General features: G+C 43.0%; 2 protein-coding genes across 4 annotated transcripts in view; one reads left to right on the forward strand and one right to left on the reverse strand.

Annotated features, from left to right (window-relative positions):
- Positions 1-728: 728 nt before the first annotated feature.
- On the reverse strand, positions 729-16,966 carry LOC106611454 (atlastin-1). The gene is made up of 15 exons (XM_014211661.3): positions 16,789-16,966; positions 13,912-14,162; positions 13,298-13,432; positions 12,272-12,376; positions 10,490-10,540; positions 10,251-10,307; positions 8,897-8,989; positions 8,034-8,172; positions 7,283-7,410; positions 6,950-7,006; positions 6,795-6,866; positions 6,522-6,674; positions 3,527-3,805; positions 2,978-2,992; positions 729-2,251 (listed from the first exon to the last, which is right to left on the reverse strand). The coding sequence occupies exons 1-15, from the start codon at positions 16,871-16,873 to the stop codon at positions 2,126-2,128; spliced, it is 1,746 nt and encodes a 581-aa protein (XP_014067136.1). The 5' UTR covers positions 16,874-16,966; the 3' UTR covers positions 729-2,125.
- Positions 16,967-17,082: 116 nt separating this feature from the next.
- Positions 17,083-25,609, forward strand: part of LOC106611444 (mitogen-activated protein kinase kinase kinase kinase 5) — a 123,274-nt gene continuing 114,747 nt past the window's right edge. For 2 of the 3 annotated variants that reach the window (XM_082955811.1, XM_045723729.2), the window contains exons 1-3: positions 17,083-17,604; positions 17,875-18,155; positions 24,633-24,690. In XM_082955811.1, coding sequence (XP_082811937.1) covers positions 18,048-18,155; positions 24,633-24,690 — 166 coding nt within the window. In that variant the 5' untranslated portion in view covers positions 17,083-17,604; positions 17,875-18,047. The remainder of the gene's footprint in view (positions 17,605-17,874; positions 18,156-24,632; positions 24,691-25,609) is intronic. The other variant, XM_082955812.1, reaches the window with a different exon arrangement.

Raw genomic sequence — 25,609 nt, forward strand, 5'->3', positions numbered from 1 at the left:
GTTTGTAACACCATTCTGGCAGAAATGTACAAAACCTGACCAACATCATTTTAACAAGTCAGGGTGTTGTTCAGGGGAAAAAACAAACGTGAGCGTAGCCTCCCAGTCCCTGTTTCAATCCGTTTGGTTCTTAATGAAAACGACGTGACATTCTCCTTTTAGATATTAAATCACTGTATGTTGAAGATCAGGCAGATTTAGTATACACTACTTTCAGAACTACTGGCTATAAAGTACTGGAGAATCTCTAATGAATCAGAAAATCAAGTTATTTCTGGTTTATTAAAGTTAGCTGGCTAACTCATTGATCCTGTGTTGTAGTTTACCCCTCTAGGGCAGCCTCCTTTATCTTTACCATGCAGTAGTCCAGACAGACATCGCCTGAAGAAGTATGGACATCTTTCCCAACCATAGCCTGCTCTCAGATCTGTTTGTGCCGTCTTGCCAACTACTGCGGTCACAGCTGCATGACAAGGACTACAGGAGTTGGCAAGACCGTACAAACCAGGCTAGTAAGAGGGGATCTATGAAGATATTTCATAACCAGGCTTCCTAGATGAATGACCAGTAAACTCATTCTGAATGTTCTAGTGTTTTGCTAGAACATTCAATGTGTACCAACAACAACGGTCTCTCTCTCTCTCCTCTTCTGTACAATGGACGAACATCTATTTTCCCCAGCCATCCCTCCACCCACAAAGGCCACACCAGTTCAAAGGATCATACAATTTCTGTTTTTGAAGTTCATTTATTTAACAAAACTGAGCAGGAAGCAGACCAATATGAAGTGATAGATACATATAATAGAGTGAACTTTGAACTCTTTACCTCTACCCAGCCCTGTGCTATTAGTTGAAGGCTGTTTGATCTCATCACAAATTACACTCTGGTTCATGTCTACTGACCTATCCCATAACTAACTCAGTGTTGGGGAGTATTTCCACTACTTGAATTACAACTATCATGTCTCCGCCAGTGAATTATTTTCCAGTCTAAATTTGTGACCATTTTGAGATACAATAAGATATATTTTATTTTAATTCTGTGTGCACAGTATGACGCTCTGACGTCATGTAAACTAGTGGCAGCCACATACGAAGGAAGACAATGCTGCATGAAACTGTAGATACACGATACTGGCACACAGTACCCATAGATTCAGTAACTAAGAAACAAACTAAACCATCCCGTATAATGAAATCATCCCTGTATGATGTATTTTTCATCATATGATGCATCACACAGGGATGATTTCTGCATTTTGAAAGTTATCTGTAAAACGTGATCGCTGATAAGCAAAACATTTTTAGGATTATGTCAACAATGAAACAAATACCAAAAGATAGTCTTTGGGTGGAGTTTTCCTTTTAAAGTGCCAGGATAAGTACAAGCCCTAAACATGTTAACAAATATACCAGACTCAAGATAAGAGTGGAGAGCCTAAAATGGTAGACCTAACGATTTTACCATGCTGATGAAAATGTATATTTTAAGCAAAGATGGCGTCTGCGACCAAAAGGGACCCTATTCCCTTTTTATTAGGGTGTCATTTGGGATGCATCCATCGTATACGTTTCTTAGATAAAAATCACTAAACTTGATCAAACATGACCATCAATATACATGGACCACCAGTCAGTTACAGGTCAACCTCTCCTCAAATGGCATAATCAGGTAAACTCCTATTTGTGAAAATCAGCAGCATTGTCTTCAGACAGATGGCTTCGTTTTTCTAAAGGGGAACACGTTGCCAAACTACCAGTTGCAGACAGTGGTTCGTCACGCTATCTGACGTAAGACCAATTAAATCTGCCGTAAACTATAAATTCTCTACTGCACCCATGTTCTCCAAATGATGGACAATGATAAGTGAAAATCCCCATTGTTGATAGGGAAGCACCCCCAGTTCAAAGGGAGATTGTGCCACTGCCTCTGGGACATTACATTGTCCACATTTGGATTTAAAATAGTGAACGCGTCGCTGGACTGTTCCAGCCAATACCATAGTAAAAGAGTGCCCTGTGGATGAGGATGCTTCCCCCTGCTTCCCCTCCTCTCTGTCCATCATGCTACTTAAGAGGTACCCAGCAGTCCCTGCTGTGCTCTAGCCAATCAGATCACCCAGTCAGTTCCTCTTCCTGGTGGGCTTCTCGGGGGCCTCCCCCCCCTCTTCGGAGGCCTGGGGACCAGAGAATGCGTGGTGGTACAGGTGCCCGTGATTGGCTGCAGCGTTATACAGCTTATACAGTGCCTGGAGAAAGGAGGAGGAAAGAGGGATCGTAACTATCTGGCCAAGAATAGGGGGGGGGGGCATTTTAAAATAATTCATTGTCAGAATGCTTAAGATTGTTGGTTCCGAATGTGTGCAATGTGTCTAGATACAGAAACGGTACTTCCTAGGCAACATTTAGCCTTCTACAGAACCTGTGAACAACAGGACAGGAAGAGGGTGTGTTTCAGACTAACCAATACTGGAATGCTCAAGATGGATAGAGTTATTGGTACATCCAGTAGGTCTATACCATAGATGGATTGATACATCCAGTAGGCCTATACCACAGAGATGGATTGATACATCCAGTAGGCCTATACCACAGAGATGGATTGATACATCCAGTAGGCCTATACCACAGATGAATTGATACATCCAGTAGGCCTATACCACAGAGATGGATTGATACACCCAGTAGGCCTATACCACAGAGATGGATTGATACACCCAGTAGGCCTATACCACAGAGATGGATTGATACACCCAGTAGGCCTATACCACAGAGATGGATTGAAACATCCAGTAGACCTATACCACAGAGATGGATTGAAACATCCAGTAGACCTATACCATAGAGATGGATAAGAAAGAGGACTTATCTTAGTATCTGTACCATTATGGATAAACTAGTTCTATCCATCTGAAGTTCTCTTTTTATCTCTATGGCCTAACACTGACTGATTGAGAGCCCAACTCCCCACTCACCTCATTTGTGCTTCCCTGTTGCAAAACATAGAGGAAAAACATAAACACAGGTCTTAGACAAATAAATCAAATGTAATATAAAATATTTACATGTTTTGAAATGTTTTCAGCTCAAACTCTAAAGACAACACGTTGTGATTATTTCCAGATTGTTCAACACAGTAAAATGTTATGTCGCCACCTAGTGGTTTAGATGCTCTATCACTTACTTATACACAACATCTGTAGTTAAAACTTAGGATCCTTAGGGTTTAGGAGTCCATAAACTTTTAATCACTTTATGGTACACACATCGATATGATAACGCACATTGTCATAGAGAGCATGTACGGTGTCCATTTTAGGACATCCTCAGCCTCAAACCTTCCTTGAGTCATTCCTTTTCCTCCTTTTGAGTCAATCCCTTCAAGGAGGAGTACGATTTGACTCAATGGATGGGGTGAAGTATGAGGCTGTGAATATCCTAAAAATGGACACCCATACCCCTGGCAATAAACTAAAAAATAGAATAAAATACCATTTGGGCATAGCCCAGGTCTGGGGACCTACCTGGTCCCAGAGTGCTCCAGCCACCTGGTCGATGACCTGGCCCAGCTCTCGGTACTCTCCGGAGTAACGGATATAGGCCCAGGTACACAGGGTGATCAGCGCCAGGCCCAGAATCATATTACACACGCTGGCGATGATGTCAACCCCCACGAAGCCCGTGATCCCCGCCGCCACGTACATGATGAAGATGACCACGAACAGCGTGGCCGGGGTGCGGGCGGCGTGGAAGATGTTCTTGGAGTCGTTGTGCTTGATGTATTGGTTGAACACCTCGTCCACCTGGAACAGAGTTGGTTATAGGGGATTGACCATAATGCTACTCTAGAAATAAGTCCATTCATTCTGCTCTGAAGAGCCACAGCTACAGCAGAATTCTAATTTAAAAGGTAATTTCCGATTGACCCATAGTCTTTATTTTATGTACATATTGGACCTTTTATTTTAACAGGAAGTCAACATTGAGACAGAGGGTCTCATTTCCAGGTGAGCCCTGTGAACACAATACACAAAAATACGCGAAAAAAAAAACAATCATAAAGAAAAGTTACATATCTCAGCTACTAGGTCCTCAATCAACACTCTAAACTACCTGAGCGGCACTAGAACATCCCATTTTAATGAGATCTGCAGATTGTTCCAGAAGTGGGCCCGCTTCAAAACGAAAAAAAAAGTATCTACACAATTTGCTGGAGACCTGAGGAACCTCAAGAGTTAACCAACCCTGTCAATGTGTTGTGTCACTCATGTCTTTATACTTCAACAACGTAGTGAGGTTAAGTCGGAAGCTTGTGCTGTAGAGCTTTGTAAACAGAAGGATTAATGAAGTGATCTACAAGACATTAATGAGGACCAGCCAAACTTTCCATACAGGATGCAGTGATGCGTATTAAAAATGTCACTTGTGATAAAAAAGAAGGGCGCTATGGTTGACGGCATCCAGAGGTTTAAGACTAGTGATTGCTGCATTCCCATAAATGATGTCACCATAGTAAAGAACCGACAGGATGGTTGACTTACAATCTGCTTCCTGCTGTTTAGGGAAGGATCTATTTCTATAGAATAAGCCTACCTTAATTCAGCTTCTTAACTAGCTCATCTGTAGGTTTTTTTAAAACATCAATTTATTGTCAGCCCAGCCTGGTCAGATGTAGGAGCCATAGCATACAAAACAGTGCCATCTGCATAGAGATGACTATTACAGGTTTTTTCTATGCAGATTCCACCTTTAAAATTTCAAATCGCACTGTTAGCACGGCTCTTCAGCGCTACAGATTGAATCGAGCCCTAAACCTAGACCTGGGTGAAAAAAGATAACTCTAGAGAATCTCCATTAAATGCTTTATAGTCCAGGATAAGGCTTATTCTGTTTCCAGTCGACGGCCCCTGAATGTTTCCAGTCGACGGCCCGTGACTGTTTCCAGTCGACGGCCCCTGAATGTTTCCAGTGCCTAAGGTCTACACCCACTTTCAAAATATTCCCCCTTTTGTTGGTTTACAGCCCGAAATTAAAATGCATTAAAATATATTATTTTTGTCATCGATCTACACATCCTGCCCGACAACTTCCAAGTGAAAAAACATATTCAGATTTATTTATATCAATAAAAAACGAACATAAATACCTTGGTTGGATAAGTGTCCACCCACTTGTAATATTGTAATAGCAATCCTAAATGAGCTTGGCTGTAACCAATCACCTTCACCAATCACCTACACCAATCACCTTCTGCAATCACCTTCACACACCAAGTGAATTAGCATCCATCTGTATTACATTTGAGTGATTTACATGATTTCAGGATAAATTCAGCAGTTCCTGTAGGTTCCTTCTATTATTGGGGAAGTTCTAATGGGTAACAAGGTTAGAACATTTTGTTTGCTTGCTGACCGCCATAATACCAAAGAAGAAGAAAGATGGTTCCCTCTGCTGGGTAGTGAATTGCAAAGCAGACACTTCAACCATGAGCACCAAGGAGCGTTCAAAAGATTTCCAGGACAAAGTTGTGTTAAGGCCAAGATCAGGGGATGTGTATAAAACAATTTCAACAGCCTTGAATATCCCTTGGTAAAGATGATCATTAAGAACCGGAAGGTGTATGGCACTACCGAGACCCTGCCTAGATCAGGTCGTCGCTCCAACCTGGATGACTGAGTCAGTAGGAGACTGATCAGAGAGAGGCTACTAAGAGTTCAATGGCAACTTTGAAAGAGCTACAGGTTTTTATTTCCACGACTGGTCACAGTGTGCACGTGACAACAATGTCTGCCATGTATAGTAGCGTGGCCCGAAGGAAGCCATTACTCCAGAAAGCCCACCTTGAATCCTGTTTGAAGGATGAAACAAAAATAAATACAAATAAAAAAGTAGAACACTACGGAGATTCTTTAGCTATATGGCAAAAAGTTTAGTCGTCTGAAGAAACAACAACTGAACCTTTTGCCCTGAATGCAAAGCGTTACGTTTGGCGCAAATCCAACATGGCACATCACCCAATGAACACCATCCCTACTGTGAAGCATGGTGTTGGCAGCACCATGTTATGGAGAAGTTTCTGATCAGGATAGAACAGGAAATTAATGTAGCAATGTACAGAAAAGTCCTTGAGGAAAAGCTGCTGCCCTCTGCGAGAAAGCTGAAACTGGGACAGAAGTTCACCTTTCAACATGACAACGAAGCACACAGTCAAAGCTACAGTGGTGTGGCTAAGGAATAAATTACTTAGAGATTGAATGACTTGAAGATTGCTGTCCATCAACGCTCCGCCAGGAATTTAACAGAGCTTGAACAGTTTTGTAAAGAACAATGGTCAAAGGTATGCAAAGTAGGTAGAGCGCTATCCCAACAACCCCAACGGAAGACAGGGGGTTCAGATCCCACCTGTAACATAACACAAAAGAGGGAATTTCCTATTGGGTTAATGGTTATAAGAAAGATGTTGGTTTTCCGTGCGAGAGACAGGGGGTTCAGATTCCACCTGTGCTTCCTGTGACATACCTCTCCCTCCAGCTGTAGCAGGTAGCGTCGACTGAACTCCTCCCCTCCCATTTTCTTGACCCCACGGAACACCTGGAGGGCTTCCTCTCTGATGTCACTGTGTCTGGCCTGGAGCTCTGCTGGGGCCAGGAAGGGCCGGTCCCCACCACACACCTGGGGAGAGAGGACAACAGTAGGTCTCTGGGACAACAGTAGGTCTCAGGTAGGCAGCAGCATTAGAATTGGAGATAAGCCCGGATAAGTCCGTCACAGAATACAGCCCTGCCTTGTCACCTGCTCCATCTTCTTGTTGTACAGGTCCCTGGCTGCTGCCACTGCTGCCAGGTTGTTGGCCTCTGCTGTGGCCTGAGGAACACCACATGGTTAGATTCATCCGGTAATAATGCATTATAACGATGGAAGAAAGATACAACACAAGACATTGTTACCTGCAGCATGGATTTCGGGTGTGGCAGCTCCTCCCCCTGGTAGATTTTGATGTATGCCTGGGTAGTGGGGGGGGGGGGGGGGTTTGGGAAATCGTCATCAACAAACACCTACATTACTTAACAACATTTCAATAACATTATTTTCACTGGTTGGTTGAAACATTCACTCCATTGTGAACATCGATTGATGCACATTGTTTAACCGTACTAAATTCGAGTAGCCTGGTCCCAGATCTGTTTGTGCTGTCTTGTTAACTTCTGACAACAACCATAGGACTTGGTAAGACTGCACAAACAGATCTGGAACCAGGCTAAAAATCGAAGACCCCGGACCTTGAAGTACTCCAGCAGGCCTCTGCAGGTGATGTTGCTGCCGTTGATCTCCTTGACATCCAGGTTCTTGGGACTCAGCAGCCACGGGACCAGGATCTGCAGGTTGTTGATGAACTCACGGTCGATCTCTAAACACGGGTCAGGGAGAAGTGAGATTAGATGAATGGTAGGGTAGGTATGTAACCATGTTACTTCCGTGCCTATCCTGTCTCGAGCTGGGCTTGAACCAGCGGCCCTATGCATTAACCAAATAGGAGGGCTAAACAAAAACACACTTCCTGTCATGTGACAATTTCAGTCATGTTCCTGTAAAATGAAATCGCGTCAAAGGAACGTCTAACTTTAATTATTATTTACTTTTAACTAGGCAAGTCAGTTAAGAACAAATTCTTATTTACAATGACAGCCTACCAGGGGAACAGTGGGTTAACTGCCTTGTTCAGGGGGCAGAACGACAGATTTTTACCTTGTCAACTCTGGGATTCGATCAAACAACCTTTCGGTTACTGGCCCAACGCTCTAACCACTAGGCTACCTGCCTCCCCCCTCTAACCACTAGGCTACCTGCCTCCCCCCTCTAACCACTAGGCTACCTGCCTCCCCCCTCTAACCACTAGGCTACCTGCCGCCTCAAACTATAGTGTGCTGTGCGCTTTAAATTAATCAATGGGATTAGTCTGTTGTGTTTTGTCATCACAAAGTGTGTTGTGCTTGTTTTAAGACCACCAAGATGACAAAATATGTATTGTACCTTTGAGTCTGCCGTCGAAGTTCGGGTTGGTGGCCACTTTGAGTCCGGGGTGAGGCATCAGGAAGCAGGAGATGTTGGTGAAGCAGGAGTGGATGTGTTTACGAACGTTCTGCAGCTCCTCATGTTGGTTCTCAGAGATCTACAATACAGAACCACAGACACCAACAAAGACACAAACAGTCAACCACAGACACAAGCTCAGTTGGTAACAGGGTACTGCTACCAAATCCAAGGTCATGGGTTCAATTCCTGCAGAGGATTAGAGGGATCTGTATGTTTGTTTGGATTAAAGTGTCTTCTTATATTACTATTATCATCATTATCGTTATAATCATTATCATCATTATTATTATTATCATCATCATTATCATCATTACCATTATCAATATTATTGTTATCATCATCGCTATTATTATCATTATTATTATCATCATCATCATCATTATCATTATCATCATCATTATTAGCATTATTATTATCATCATCATCATTATTCTTATCATCAGTATTATTATTATCATTATCACCAGTATTATTATCATCAGTATCATCATTATTATCATCACCATCATCATTAGCATTATTATTATTATCATTATTATTATCACCAGTATTATTATTATTATTATCATCATTATTATCATCATCATTATCATCATTGTCATTATCAGCTTCATCATTATTATCATTATTATCATCAGTATTATTATTAGTATTATTATCATCATTATCATTATTATAACTAACATGATCATGTCGCATAAATAGCAGCCTTTCAGTTTCAAGTAACAACACTGTGTTAATATAACTCTTGTTATCTTTATATGAACCACTATAATCATTGTTCATCTGTGACCTCTGACCTTGAGTCTTTTCTCCAGGAACTTCATGCCTCCTTCCTGCCCGTAGCCAAACTCGTAGGGAAAACTCCAATCCCGGACCAGGAATATCATGGACTGGAACAATACAGACATGGCTTCAGTAAGTTACGGTGCAGTGGCAAAGCATTAGCAAGGAAAGTCTCTGACAGCAAGAAGCTATCAAAGTAAAAAGGACCTAAATAATTCCTGCTCTGGTGAATCAGCATCGTTAAACCAGCCTGATCTAAACCAGCCTTCTGGTAAACTGAATCAGCCTCGTTAAACCAGCCTGAGTTAAACCAGCCTTCTGGTAAACTGAATCAGCCTCGTTAAACCAGCCTTCTGGTAAACTGAATCAGCATCGTTAAACCAGCCTGATTTAAACCAGCCTTCTGGTAAACTGGATCAGCATCGTTAAACCAGCCTGATCTAAACCAGTCTTCTGGTTAACTGGATCAGCCTCGTTAAACCAGCCTGAGTTAAACCAGCCTTCTGGTAAAGCATCGTTAAACCAGCCTTCTGGTAAACTGAATCAGCATCGTTAAACCAGCCTGATTTAAACCAGCCTTCTGGTAAACTGAATCAGTCTCGTTAAACCAGCCTTCTGGTAAACTGAATCAGCATCGTTAAACCAGCCTGATTTAAACCAGCCTTCTGGTAAACTGGATCAGCATCGTTAAACCAGCCTGATCTAAACCAGTCTTCTGGTTAACTGGATCAGCCTCGTTAAACCAGCCTGAGTTAAACCAGCCTTCTGGTAAAGCATCGTTAAACCAGCCTTCTGGTAAACTGAATCAGCATCGTTAAACCAGCCTGATTTAAACCAGCCTTCTGGTAAACTGAATCAGCCTCGTTAAACCAGCCCGAGTTAAACCAGCCTTCTGGTAAACTGGATCAGCCTCGTTAAACCAGCCTGATTTAAACCAGCCTTCTGGTAAACTGGATCAGCCTCGTTAAACCAGCCCGAGTTAAACCAGCCTTCTGGTAAACTGAATCAGCATCGTTAAACCAGCCTGATTTAAACCAGCCTTCTGGTAAACTGGATCAGCCTCGTTAAACCAGCCTGATTTAAACCAGCCTTCTGGTAAACTGAATCAGCATCGTTAAACCAGCCCGAGTTAAACCAGCCTTCTGGTAAACTGGATCAGCCTCGTTAAACCAGCCTGATTTAAACCAGCCTTCTGGTAAAGCATCGTTAAACCAGCCTGATCTAAACCAGCCTTCTGGTCAACTGAATCAGCATCGTTAAACCACCCTGATCTCGCGAGCTCACATTCTGTTTCACGAACATCAGCGCAGTGGTCAGTCTGGTTGCACAAGCCTAAAACTGAATAACAGAAAGGAGAGAATGTCCTACCTGGAATGGTTTAAGGAAAGTTTCCTCCATAGCGAGTCTGCCATATTCAGTGAAGAGCTACAAAAACACCACAAAGAGAGAGGAGAAGAAAGAAAAAAAAAATCAACATTGATCACAATCAGGCGTTTTAAAAGTGTTCAGAGAAACAGCTAATTTTAGAGTCATTATCTATCTGAATTTCTCCACAGTGAAAGATCTCAGTGATAATGTAGGTGATGTAATCAATCCGTCTACTGTACCTGTAAGTGTTGAAGATCATCCTCCTGCACGTTCTGGGAGATGTTGTACACCTGCGAAACGAGATTCAACTTTTCTACTCCAACATGTTTTTTTGCACAGAACATCTACCGTTGTCAAGGTCTCTATTTATGTCATTATTTATGTTCAAAGACAGTGGGGTCGTTAAGGGCCAAAGCCACTATATCTGTTAAGACAGTGGGGTCGTTAGGGCCAAAGCCACTGTACCTGTTAAGACAGTGGGGTCGTTAAGGGCCAAAGCCACTGTATCTGTTAAGACAGTGGGGTCGTTAAGGGCCAAAGCCACTGTATCTGTTAAGACAGTGGTGTCGTTAAGGGCCAAAGCCACTGTATCTGTTAAGACAGTGGTGTCGTTAAGGGCCAAAGCCACTGTATCTGTTAAGACAGTGGTGTCGTTAAGGGCCAAAGCCACTGTATCTGTTAAGACAGTGGTGTCGTTAAGGGCCAAAGCCACTGTATCTGTTAAGACAGTGGGGTCGTTAAGGGCCAAAGCCACTGTATCTGTTAAGACAGTGGGGTCGTTAAGGGCCAAAGCCACTGTATCTGTTAAGACAGTGGGGTCGTTAAGGGCCAAAGCCACTGTATCTGTTAAGACAGTGGGGTCGTTAAGGGCCAAAGCCACTGTATCTGTTAAGACAGTGGGGTCGTTAAGGGCCAAAGCCACTGTATCTGTTAAGACAGTGGGGTCGTTAAGGGCCAAAGCCACTGTACCTGTTAAGACAGTGGGGTCGTTAAGGGCCAAAGCCACTGTACCTGTTAAGACAGTGGGGTCGTTAGGACCAAAGCCACTGTATCTGTTAAGACAGTGGGGTCGTTAAGGGCCAAAGCCACTGTATCTGTTAAGACAGTGGGGTCGTTAAGGGCCAAAGCCACTGTATCTGTTAAGACAGTGGTGTCGTTAAGGGCCAAAGCCACTGTATCTGTTAAGACAGTGGGGTCGTTAAGGGCCAAAGCCACTGTATCTGTTAAGACAGTGGGGTCGTTAAGGGCCAAAGCCACTGTATCTGTTAAGACAGTGGGGTCGTTAAGGGCCAAAGCCACTGTATCTGTTAAGACAGTGGGGTCGTTAAGGGCCAAAGCCACTGTATCTGTTAAGACAGTGGGGTCGTTAAGGGCCAAAGCCACTGTATCTGTTAAGACAGTGGGGTCGTTAAGGGCCAAAGCCACTGTACCTGTTAAGACAGTGGGGTCGTTAGGACCAAAGCCACTGTATCTGTTAAGACAGTGGGGTCGTTAAGGGCCAAAGCCACTGTATCTGTTAAGACAGTGGGGTCGTTAAGGGCCAAAGCCACTGTATCTGTTAAGACAGTGGGGTCGTTAAGGACCAAAGCCACTGTACCTGTTAAGACAGCAGGGTCGTTAGGGGCCAAAGCCACTGTATCTGTTAAGACAGTGGGGTCGTTAAGGGCCAAAGCCACTGTATCTGTTAAGACAGTGGGGTCGTTAAGGGCCAAAGCCACTGTACCTGTTAAGACAGTGGGGTCGTTAGGACCAAAGCCACTGTATCTGTTAAGACAGTGGGGTCATTAAGGGCCAAAGCCACTGTATCTGTTAAGACAGTGGGGTCGTTAAGGGCCAAAGCCACTGTATCTGTTAAGACAGTGGGGTCGTTAAGGACCAAAGCCACTGTACCTGTTAAGACAGTAGGGTCGTTAGGGGCCAAAGCCACTGTATCTGTTAAGACAGTAGGGTCGTTAGGGGCCAAAGCCACTGTATCTGTTAAGACAGTAGGGTCGTTAGGGGCCAAAGCCACTGTATTGTACCTGCATGGAGCTGATCATAGTGCTTAGTGCGAACACAGTGGCTGAATCCCTCAACGTTGACTGGCTGTCAAACGTTCCCTGGGTATCCATCAGTAGAACTGCCACCTGAGGGACGAGACAGGAGAAGAGAACTCTTCATTCATCAGTGTTAATGTTGTTACACTTTAAATTGGAGAGACAAACCTGAAGATGTACAGTTCACTTCCTGCAATTCTACACATTTTGCCATGGCGAGGAGAGAACTATTTACATAATTACTACAGGTTTAGGTAGCTGGCTGCTAGACTAACTTACCAATCTAAAAACATGCTAGCTGACATGAGCTAATTAAGTGATTCTCAGTGACTGACAACAAGAGTAAAACTGATGATGCACAACCACATTTAGAAATTCACCTGGTTTATTCTACTATTATAAATCACAACAGTAAGTTAAGACCCTGACTGAGTTCCACTGAGCGGGCCCATCCCTGATTAACATGGACCAAACAATGTCTCTAACTGTAGTCGTTATACAGAATCTACCCATGGGGCTCTGAGTCAAAAGTAGTGCACTATGTAGGGAATAGGGTCTAAAGTAGTGCAGAATGAAGGGAATAGGGTCTAAAGTAGTGCACTACGTAGGGAATAGGGTCTAAAGTAGTGCACTACGTAGGGAATAGGGTCTAAAGTAGTGCAGTATGTAGGGAATAGGGTCTAAAGTAGTGCAGTATGTAGGGATTAGGGTCTAAAGTAGTGCACTATGTAGGGATTAGGGTCTAAAGTAGTGCACTATGTAGGGATTAGGGTCTAAAGTAGTGCACTATGTAGGGGATAGGGTCTAAAGTAGTGCACTATGTAGGGAATAGGGTCTAAAGTAGTGCACTATGTAGGGAATAGGGTCTAAAGTAGTGTAGTATGTAGGGAATAGGGTCTAAAGTAGTGCACTATGTAGGGAATAGGGTCTAAAGTAGTGTAGTATTTAGGGAATAGGGTGCCATTTGGGACGCATACCCTTGAATACAGGTCAAATGTGAGGATCTGATACCTTGCGTCCATCTGGCTTGTCCACCAGGAAGACTTCGCTCCAGATCTGAATCCCTGTGGTCTCCCTCTCAGATCCACCTCTCCAGGAGAACCCTGTCAGAGGCTCCTCTGCCTCCCCCAGCCACTCCTCAGACGCCTGGGGACATTAGATTGGATATAGACTGATTCAGGAGAGAAACACAACACAGATTGAAGCTTCTTCGACCAATCCTGCTGCTACCATATTAGTCACAAACCTTAAAACAGTAAGACGCACCATAACCTTAATCATCACATTATGTCAATGTAGCAACAGTGACACAAAGTTTAATTACAGATCGTCTCTTACACGCTGAAGGATGGGTCATAGCCGGGTCAAGAGATATGAACACAAGCTAATCCCAAAAGCCAGGTGTGACAGGCGTCATTTAACAGTATTGCTTCCTTCCTCACCAGCTCACACAGAGACTGGACCTCTGGACCGCTGTCTCACAAACACAAGTGACCTTCCTAATGTCTTAGCCAACTTCGCCACTAAAAAGATAGCATACCCCGCAACATGGATGGAGACATTTCAAGCTGAGGAGTGAGGTTACCAATCCCCATCATTTACACAAGCACGACCTTTGAATTCACCTGGCTGTACATGTAACGCAGCATGAAGTCCATGAGGAAGGACTTGCCCTTGCGGAACGCCCCGGCCACAGATATGGCCACCACTTCCCTGTTGTGGACCTCTTCGGCCAATAGGATCCGGCTCAGCGCCGCCTCGTCCAACTCAAAGGTGTGGTCTTCCTTGACAACAAGCACCTGGATGGGCCGCGCCCTTCCATCAGGCTCCTCCTCCTCTGAGCTCCAGTCGTAGGTGGCTTTGTCTGTGAAGGACCCTGTCACATGACACGGGAGGTACAAATTTTTACAAAGAAATTTCACATCCTATAATTCTCTCAAGTGCGTCCGAAATGGCTCCCTATTTCCTATGTAGTGCATAGTATAGTGTACTTTTGACCAGAGATCTAAGAGCCCTATATAGTGCACTACCCTATGGGTCCTGTTCAAAAGTAGTGCACTAAATAGGGAATAGGGCGCCATTTGGGACACCGACTCACACTATAATACTCCCCAGTGATTTATTGGGGAACCAATGTTTCAGTGTAACCGATGTGAAATGGCTAGTTAGTTAGCGGTGGTGCGCGCTAATAGCGTTTCAATCAGTGACGTCACTCGCTCTGAGACCTGAAGTGGTTGTTCCCCTTGCGTTGCAAGGGCTGCAGCTTTTGTGGCGCGATGGGTAACGATGCTTCGTGGGGTGTCAGTTGTTGTGTGTGCAAGGGTCCCTGGTTTGAGCCCGGGTTGGGGCGAAGAGAGGGATGGAACCTACACTGTTACATCAGCACCCAGTACCTTCCTCAGGGTTGAAGGGAAAACGGAGACAGACTTAACACCAATATCCAGAGGGAGGAGGAATAAACTGAAAAAGATGATGCCATCAAAGCGCACAAACATGTTTTTGTGAATTGAATTAAAATCTGGATATGTCAATAACTTTTTCGTAATGGCAAGTAGTGTTAAAGGCTTGTTAATACCATAACAGCTATCTACCCTGGTGGTTAACAGATCAGTATCATCTCATCACCAAAAATCTGCATCACAAATGGCACCCTATTCCATATATGGAGTGGGCCCTGGTCAAAAGTAGTGCACTATGTAGGGAATAGAGTGCCATTTGGGACACCAACATACTGTAGCTGAGCGAGATGTTAAATCCAGTAATGATTAAAGTTAAGCATTGGTTCAGAACAGAGGATGTGCATTGAGACAGAGAGAGAGAGAGACAGAGAGAGAGAGAGAAATCTTTCCTTTCCAGGAAGGCAGTGACTCAGTCTGCCTCTTCACAGTCTCCAGAGGCCTAATGGCTGTGTAGGCCGCAAAATCCTAGCTAGTCTGCTAACAGGGAGAAGACTGAGGAGCACACAGTCACTATATGGTGGCTGTCTATCTTTCGGGGTGTGTGTGTGGTTAACAATAGTCAATGTTGAATCATTTTCTCCCCTTGAAGTAATGTGCAGTGTTAGCAGGCTGTTAACACAGAGAAGAGTTGATAGATGGAACGCCTACTGTCTAAGAATATATCTTATCACCCACAACACTCCAAGCTCTATTTCTGCATTTGTATAAGATGACATAATAATAAACATAGCAAGTCTCATGAATACAAAAGTGACTAATACTGTAGGTGATAAAGGAACAGTCCAGTCATCCTATGTTTCTCTGGTCTGGACTGGGGCATTTATTTAATTCTCACAAAAAAGAAAAAAAGGCCAAAGCAAAGCCTGTCCTAAAATAACAGGTATCTCCACATCCCAAATGGCACATGATTATGTAATGCACTATATAGGGAATAGGGTGCCATTTGAGACATGGACCCCTGGTCAAAATAGGGCAGTATATAGGGAATAGGGTGTCATTTGGGACACAATCCCCAACTTCCAAACTAGCTGCTCCTTGACTCCTGCTCCAGAGCAGCTTCAGACATCAGCAGTCTAGGTCTACTCTGTACATGTACTGGGTCAATGCTCACTGCTGCTCAAATCTCTTTGATAACAAAAAAACATTCTATGTCACTCTATAGCTTCCACCCCAGTCATTCTATCACAATAGGCTATCACAATAGGCTACATTATGTTGAATACCTGACAGCTCTTAGTATAGACGGTATAGCAGGGTTCTGTTGACGTCTATGGCTCTTAGTATAGACGATATAGCAGGGTTGTGTTGACGTCTATGGCTCTTAGTATGTCTAATGATGACGGTTGTACACAAGCTCATTTTTACTATGTGATAACAGACCCAAACGACATGGCACAATTGGTGTTTATCAAAACAGATATGAGATGAACACCAATCAGAAACCAGCGACATACATACAGTAGCTGAGTGAAATGTAATGCTGAGGATGATGCCATCTGTTTGCCTCAGGTCCACCCATACCCCCTGTAGCTAACCCATACCCCCTATAGCCACACCGCCTTGACAGGTATTTGTGTAAGGGCCTAGTCCTGTAAATCAAATCTCTCTAACACTGGTTAATTCTAGCATTGTGTTTTTATTGGTGTCGTTCGTTATTCTGTGCCGTAATCATTTTAAAGGGTGCGGGGATGCTCAGACAGACGATCCACTGGCCTGTAGAACTAGAGTGAATAGAATAGAATAGACGCTTGGCCTGGGTTTATATTAGTTGATCAGCTGAACGGGGCTTGGTTGGGTCTGATCCAGGTCAGCGTTTTTGCGATAGTTGAGCATTCAATAGATTTTAACGGTTTGTTCTGACAACAACATGCAAATTACAACGACTGTCCCATCATTATTCATACACAAACAATCTGATCAAGCTGCATTGCTGAGACTCTCCCATAGCCTAGGCTACATTAAATAGGCTAAATAGCGCACCTCTTTATTACGTGCGTCTACAGAGGACCGATTTAGTCATCTTCATAATGATGAACCACTCACCCCAGCTGTCTCGGTCTTTACGGTTTCTCGCCATGGTGTTGTTCCTTTCTGTTTGACGGTACGTGAGAACCGACGCGGCTGTCATGTAGACACGGGAGTTAACTGGAGGACCTCTAACAAACCGACACCGAGGAGGATGCTCATAGAAGAGAGGACGCTGAAGCCCACGGGAGTTGGGTGTGCAGTATTTGTATACATTTCAAGGTGGTGCTGTTTCGATGTTTTTCTGGACGTTTTTGTTGTGGCTCCAGTTGCTTGCTTATTTACATCTGTAGGTGGCGGTAGTTACACATCATCTAACAGACAGATTAAATACGGCTTGATTTAAACAACAACAACAAAAAGCATTTTAATCGATGAAATGATGTTAGTTGTTATTGTTTTCTTGTGAAGTCGGTAGGTACCCTGTACAGTTGAATGCATGGCGGATAAAGTACGGTTTCCCACTAGTTAGTAGCATCTCGTCAACAGGGGGATGTGGACTAGGTTGCTGTTCCACTTCAAGCTGTGTTCGCCGTTGTTTTCTGGGAGACTGAGCTGCCAGCAGAACTTTACACTTTCTCTCAATAGCAACATTGAATTTATGTTTGGAACAATAGGGAATTTATACCATTGGCACATTTTAACATATGCCTTTCGTATGTGTAATGTATATGGTGTAAATGGTAAATTCGCCAACCGAGCTACTGTTTTTGGATTAACGTTCGTTAGCCAGCTAACCGTTTAGCTACTGTAACGTTTGCTTTGGATAATTTAACTAAGTCAATTTAACTAGGTTTTTGAAAAACATCACCCTGGTTGTTATCTAACTACAGTGTAAGTAGCTCACTTGACTTACTCTCTAACGTTAGAGGATTAATCATTGTATTTCTATAGCTAAATTCAATGATCAATCCATAGTTTCTGCTAACTTTTTTCCTAGCTAACTAGTTAGCTTGCAAGTTAGTTAGTTAGCCTCAAACTAACGTTAGCCGGCCAGACATCAAATACGTTGATTGTTAAATGTCTTGTGGTTGTTTGTTTTGTAACTACCTATTAGCTAGAGGTTTATTAACTATTATTTTTCTACTCTTGTCTTAACGGCAGGAAATGGACCAGAAGCTGGACTTGGAAGCAACACTCCTGCAGTTTTAGAGAATAACCAAATGATCACCACTTGAAGTAACAACGTTACTCCTCACCGAATGATACCGACGTGTATTTGCACAAGTTAACTTGCTAAATGTAAAGTGGAGTAGCCAGCCAGTTAGCTAGCTGCCATGGATATTTTTTCTAGACCTAGTGGAGAAATACAAAGAAAAAACCCTCAGCAGGATTTCGAGCTTATTCAACGAGTTGGGAGCGGCACATATGGAGACGTATACAAGGTATTTTTTTTTTGTTTTTCGATCTACCTTCAAACTGAATGAACAGCAGTAGCAGATTTCATGGTGTTCCCGAATTTAGATCAGTGTCTTACCAAAGCAAGCACCCTCACCTGTTGGAAGACACGACATCCCTATACCATTGCGAAGTCCTATAGAAACCTGGCGAGAGGACTCGCATTAAGTTGGAAAGGTTGTGTTTGTCTCCTCCAGGCCCATAGTTCAATTCTCTCTCAATGTGTTTTGCTTTTATGGCCAAGATGTGAGTAAAGTTATGCATAGTGGTTATGTGTACTCTTAGAGCCTACTAACACCTTGTTTCAATACGCAGAACCTTTGTTGTTGTCAGTTTGTCAATAGTAGTTTGTGTTACAGGGGCATTTGCGTTTTTAGAATGGAGTTGAATGGGAACCACAGGGAATGCTCATCTTCATGACATAATCAAGTATTTTAGCTGTTTAAACTCTTTGTGCAGCTTAAGGTCAACGGGAAATGTATACCTCTGGCCTAGTTATCAAGCACTTTTTTTTGGTATGTGGTCAGGTTATCCTCCTCTCTCCGCAAGTCGCTTTTGCCTGTTTTTTAAATTTTTTTTAAGAGAGCTGACTTGTGACATTTTGTAAAGGCTTTATTTAGAGTGGTGAGTCACCTACCAATCAAGGCTTTCATTTACTGATTCAACCTTCTGCCCACCACATTATCACTTTAGTGTCTTGGGTTCCAAATACAGGAGCTGGGAGATATAACCTACTTTATGGGCCAGCTGCAGTCATGTAGTATATAGCCTCCTTTATGGGCCAGCTTCAGTCATGTAGGATATATAGCCTCCTTTATGGGCCAGCTTCAGTCATGTAGGATATATAGCCTCCTTTATGGGCCTGCTACAGTCATGTAGGATGTATAGCCTCCTTTATGGGCCAGCTTCAGTCATGTAGGATGTAAAGCCTCCTTTATGGGCCTGCTACAGTCATGTAGGATGTAAAGCCTCCTTTATGGGCCAGCTACAGTCATGTAGGATGTATAGCCTCCTTTATGGGCCAGCTACAGTCATGTAGGATATATAGCCTCCTTTATGGGCCAGCTTCAGTCATGTAGGATATATATAGCCTCCTTTATGGGCCAGCTTCAGTCATGTAGGATTTTTATAGCCTCCTTTATGGGCCAGCTTCAGTCATGTAGGATTTTTATAGCCTCCTTTATGGGCCAGCTTCAGTCATGTAGGATATATAGACTCCTTTATGGGCCAGCTTCAGTCATGTAGGATATATAGCCTCCTTTATGGGCCAGCTTCAGTCATGTAGAATATATAGCCTCCTTTATGGGCCAGCTTCAGTCATGTAGGATATAGCCTCCTTTATGGGCCAGCTTCAGTCATGTATAACATAGCCTAAGGGCAATTCCATGGTAAGAGTGCTGCTGAGACTCAGAATTTTGTATGCCAAACAAAATCCAATGATTGCAAAGTCAAACCAACCAAACAACTCTATTCACAAGGACGGCTTTTACCACTGAAGTTTGGTAACAGAATGGCCAGCACAAACTGTCATTCTGTTACCAAACTTTGCCGTTCTTCAAGTACATTTGTTTTTTTAGAAGTGTTTTTTTGTGAGAGAGAGAATATCCTTCTGCATAGAGTTGTATGGCTTGCTTAAAAGTGCTACACAGGACTTAAGACAAATAATTTACATTGTAATTTCAGAAAATGTTCATAATATATCTGCAATAATAGTGGAATGATAGTGTTTCACAGTATTACTTACCCGCCAGTGTTGTGATTGCCTGTGATATTCACCTATTTATTTCTCCCTGCCGGAGCGGCATCAAAATGGGAAAGCTATTCTGACTTTGCTGCTGAGTTATCTAGTGGAAATCGCTCTGTCATTAACTGGTTGCTAAAATTCTACACTGTTTGCTCAATTTCAGTTTATGTGAGAAAACAAGCACTGAATAGATAAGGAAATCATTGTACCATCTAAATCGCTGTGAAATATATTTTCTCTAGAATTGTCTAGAATGTCATTGAATGCTGTAGAGTTAAGATTTCCCTTCACTGGAACTAAGGGGCCTAGCCCGAACCATGAAAAACAGCCCCAGACCATTATTCCTCCTCCAGCAAACTTTACATTTGGCACTATGCATTGAGGCAGGTAGCGTTCTCCTGGCATCCGCCAAACCCAGATTTGTCCATCGGACTGCCAGATGGTGAAGCGTGATTCATCACTCCAGAGAACGTATTTCCACTGCTCCAGCGTCCAATGGTGGTGAGCTTTACACCACTCCAGCCGATGCTTGGTATTGCGCATGGTGATTTTAGGCTTGTGTGAGGCTGCTCTGCCATGGAAACCCATTTCATGAAGCTCCTGATGAACAGTTATTATGCTGACGTTGCTTCCAGAGGCAGTTTGGTATTTGGTCGTCAGTGTTGTAACCGAGGACATATTTTTACCTGCTTCAGGACTCGGCGGTCCCGTTCTGTGAGCTTGTGTGGCCTACCACTTCCCGGCTGAGCCGTTGTTGCTCCTAGACGTTTCCACTTCACAATAACAGCACTTACAGTTGACTGGGGCAGCTCTAGCAGGGCAGTATTTGACAAACTGACTTGTTGGAATGGTGGCATCCTGTGACGGTGCCACGTTGAAAGTCACTGAGTTCTCTATTGTAAGGCCGTTTTATTGCCAATGTTTGTCTATGTAGATTGAATAGCTGTGTGCGCGATTTTATATACCTGTCAGCAACGGTATAGAAACAGTTTTCAGCTGTGCTAACATAATTGCCAAAGGGTTTTCTAATGATCAATTAGCCTTTTAAAAATGATCAACTTGGATTAGCTAACACAACGTGCCATTGGAACACAGGAGTGATGGTTGCTGATAAATGGGCCTCTGTACGCCTACGGATATTCCATTAAAAATCATCCGTTTCCAGCCTCAATAGTCATTCACAACATTAACTGTCTACTCTGTATTTCTGATGTTATATTAATGGACAAAAAAGTGATTTTCTTTAAAAAACAAGGACATTTCTAGTTGACCCCAGACTTTTGAATGGTAGTGTGTGTGTGTGTGTGTATATTAGTGTAATTGCTTAACAAGTCACATAAGTTGCATGGACTCACTGTGCAATAATAATGTTTTAACATGATTTTTGAATGACTACCTCATCTCTGTACACCACATATAATTATCTGTAATGTCTCTCGGTCGAGCAGTGAATTTCAAACAAAGATTCAACCACAAAGACCAGGGAGGTTTTCCAATGCCTCACAAAGAAGGGAACCTACTGGTAGATGGGCAAAAAGAAAAAATACATTCAATTTTGCTTTGAGCGTTAAGTTATTAATTCCACTTTGGATGGTGTATCAATACACCCAGTCACTACAAAGATACAGGCGTCCTTCCTAACTCAGTTGAAATGCTTACCAAGCACTGGAGATGCTTACCAAGAAGACATTGAATGATTCTGAGTGGCCTAGTTACAGTTTTGACTTAAATCTCCTTGAAAATCTATGGCAAGACTTGGAAAATGTCTTTCTAGCAATTATCAATAACCAAGTTGACAGAGCTATAAGAATTCTTTGAATAATATGCAAATATTGTACCATTCAGGTGTGCAATGCTCTTTGACTTACCCAGAAAGACTTACAGCTGTAATCGCCTCCAAAGTTGTATTGACTCGGGTGTGAATACTTATGTGTAAATTAAATGTTTCTGTATTTCATTTTTAATAAATGTGCAAATAAATGTCATTTTGGGCTATTGTGTGTAGATGGTGGATAATTGTTTTATATTTAATACATTTTGAATTAAGGCTGTAACACAACAAAATGTGGAATAAGTTAAGGGGTATGAATACTTTCTGAAGGAGCTGTATATAATGGAAATTTTCTGAAATTACAATACAAAAATAAATCATGTGTAGCAGCTTTGCAAAGAATCTTTTTTTGACATACGTTTTCCAAGAGTCTCGGCATTATTCTGTAATCGTGGAACTGCTCTTAATCAGCAACATTGTAGGCATAAGTCTTAAGCCTGTTTTATTTCTTGCTACACAGTCTGAGATTCAATGTCTTTTTTTTCTTTCTTTTTTTTTACTGAAGGTTTTTCATGTGTTCTGATAAAGTTGTTAGAACATTGCCAATTTCTATATAATCATTCTATGATAACGATGAAACAGTACCCTGCTTTAACTGTGAAGGAGGAATTCGATGGGCTTTCTGACGGCTCAGTTGAAGGAGTTACCTGCCTCCTACACAGTCTGCTATTCAGAGAGCAAATCTTCACATATTTGAACGCACTCACTGTCGTCCTCCTCTCATTTTTTCATGAGGTTGTATTTAGTTTCCCCCACTGTGGTAACCATGTGATAAAGCATCACACTGTTACAGCCTACCTCTCTTTAATCTCTGATTGTAACGTGGTGAAAGTAAGATGGATTGGTAGGGGACGGGAGAGCTACAAACGATCCAGCTTCAATTTCCCCATTGTCCTGGCAGAGTTCTGCGAAGTGTGTGTGTGTGTTTTCACATAAAGCAACAACACATTTTGAATAACTCAGAATTGGATTGAATTTCACTACACCTGCAATAATGTCTGCTAAAAATGTGTGTGAAAAATAAAATTTGATTGGAGTGTAACAAAGTAGACACTTTCCCCGTCTGTTTTTTGTTGTTGATCCATTTGCTATGGATGACTAGGCTACCAATTTGATCCAGTTGACGCAACCAGTCTGTAGAACCCTTGCCTCACAAAGCAATCTTTGGCAGGCCAGTCCCACTGCAGACACAGGCAGCCGAGGCAGGCCACTGGTGGAATGCAGTGCCTGGTATTCTCCCAGAGAGAGCCATGAACACGCAATCCCTGGGCTGAGTCCTAAATGACACTCTATTTCTAATCTCTGGCAGTCCCACCCCAGACACAGTCCCACCCCAGACACAAGCAGGACTGTGGCAGAGTGAAATATTACCAGGTCCTTGTCTAAACGTGAGCCCAGAATGGGAGTGTTCTTTGCTGTACTGACAGCGGAAATATTTCAAGATTTGAAAGATCCTCCCCTAACCATGTCTTTTGGTCTGCTGCAGTGCATAGAAAGTTTTACAAACATCTCAAACCCGAGTGAGGTATCAACTAGGAAAGTAAGCCCATGGAGCTTGAGTTTGATTGGTTGTTTTATTACTCAGCTCTTGTCTCTCTCTCTCTCTTTTGAGTAACAGTTTTATAATGTTTCATCCAGGGATGGAAATTAAGAATAGCTCGCTAGCTCGAGGCTAGTACTTTTCAGACCAGGCTAGTAGAAAATGTGCTCATCTAACCTGCCAGATAGTGATATTTTTTTGTTTTCTAATAGTACACATTTTGAAGCCGGGCTAGTAACATTGTGGTCTGCTCTAGACTTTCATCTACATTATCTTTGTCTGTTAGTTGTCCTTAGACTATAAATGGTATTTAGTAATCTGTCCATCCAGGATTTTTGTGTTTTAAAAAAAAGATATTTATTTTTAATTTTTTTGCTAGTTGCAGACCAAAACGTTTGATTTTTATTGTGGCAATTCAGACATTTTGCACGGCAAATTGTGATGATTTTATCAAATTTGACATAAATGCGCTGACGAGGGAAAGTTTACTTGATTGAATCATTTTATGCAATAAAAGTGTGGTGATTGGATAAAATTGCAAGCCGTCTTTTTGTAGTGCGGTGATTAGACGGTTTATGCGGTAACATTGCAATGATTTGACTGGTTTATGCAATAATAGTGCAGTGATTGGTCAGATGTTTAAAGCCCTCGCATAATATGTGGAGTTGTTGATTTTGCTAAATATGTTGCAATTGCAAAATCCTGGAGGGACTGAGTAATGAAGATGAAACCAACAATACTGATTGTTGTAATTTGCAAACTTTAGCGAGATCTATTCATTGTGTGGCAGTAAAGTGTGTGGCAGACAGGACCATGGCGCGGTGTGTGTGGCGGACACTGGACAGGACAGGACATGGCTCAGTTAGTAGAGCACGGTGCTCCTGTAGCTCCTGACGGTAGAGCACGGTGCTCCTGTAGCTCCCGACGGTAGAGCACGGTGCTCCTGTAGCTCCTGACGGTAGAGCACGGTGCTCCTGTAGCTCCCGACGGTAGAGCACGGTGCTCCTGTAGCTCCTGACGGTAGAGCACGGTGCTCCTGTAGCTCCCGACGGTAGAGCACGGTGCTCCTGTAGCTCCCGACGGTAGAGCACGGTGCTCCTGTAGCTCCCGACGGTAGAGCACGGTGCTCCTGTAGCTCCCGACGGTAGAGCACGGTGCTCCTGTAGCTCCCGACGGTAGAGCACGGTGCTCCTGTAGCTCCCGACGGTAGAGCACGGTGCTCCTGTAGCTCCCGACGGTAGAGCACGGTGCTTGCAATACCAGGATAGTGATTGGATCCCCAATCCCCAACAATGACTGGCTCCCCAATCCCCAAGCACTTTTCTAAAATGTTTTATTCTCTCTTTCAGGCTCGAAACATCCAAACGGGAGAGCTTGCTGCTGTTAAGATTATTAAACTGGAGCCAGGTGAGTTGGCTCTACCTCCAATTCCTCTTTCTATTTATGAATGAAACATATGCACTCATTAACAATTTTTGTTAATGATCCTAACTAAAGAGGACGTTAGCATGTAATGTTGCAACCCAGATTGAAGGGAGAACAATGTTTTCATAAAACTGAGTGTAGGTGAGCAGCCATTTTGACAAAAATTCATAATCTAAAATTCTCAGTTAAAAACCATTTAAGCCCTGATGTGTTGGAAGTGAGTTCTATACCTTAAGCCTGTTGTAAACTGGTCTGAAGAAGCCATGAATTTATGTCGTTTTGTAAAAAGGGAGGAAAATAAATGTTTGGTGTCTCCATGGGTCTTGGACTGTCCGTTTCACTGTGACCCAGATTAGTGGGATTACCACCAGTGGACCTGTTGTGCCTCCAGCCTACCACCCAGATAAACACCAGCTGATGAACTAACCTAATGTCATTGATGTAAAGAAGGGACCCTACTGGGTGGTTCCTCCAAGCCTGGTCCCACATCTGCTAGTGCTGTCTTTCCATTGGTGTGACAGTGACCATACATTTACATTTTAGTCACTTAGCAGACGCTCTTATCCAGAGCGACTTACAGTAGTGAATACATACATTTCATACCATTTCATGAATTATTTTATATTTTTTTTGTACTGGTCCCCCGTGGGAATCGAACCCACAACCCTGGCGTTGCAAACACCATGCTCTACCAACTGAGCCACAGGGAAGGCTACACCATAGGAGTTGGCTAGACAGCTACACCATAGGAGTTGGCTAGACAGCTACACCATAGGAGTTGGCTAGACAGCTACACCATAGGAGTTGGCTAGACAGCTACACCATAGGAGTTGGCTAGACAGCTACACCATAGGAGTTGGCTAGACAGCACAAACAGATGTAGGACCAGGCAAGCTGTTTC

Source organism: Salmo salar, chromosome 09 (genome assembly GCF_965601325.2).
Source record: "Salmo salar chromosome 09, fSalSal1, whole genome shotgun sequence".
NCBI lineage: Eukaryota > Metazoa > Chordata > Actinopteri > Salmoniformes > Salmonidae > Salmo > Salmo salar.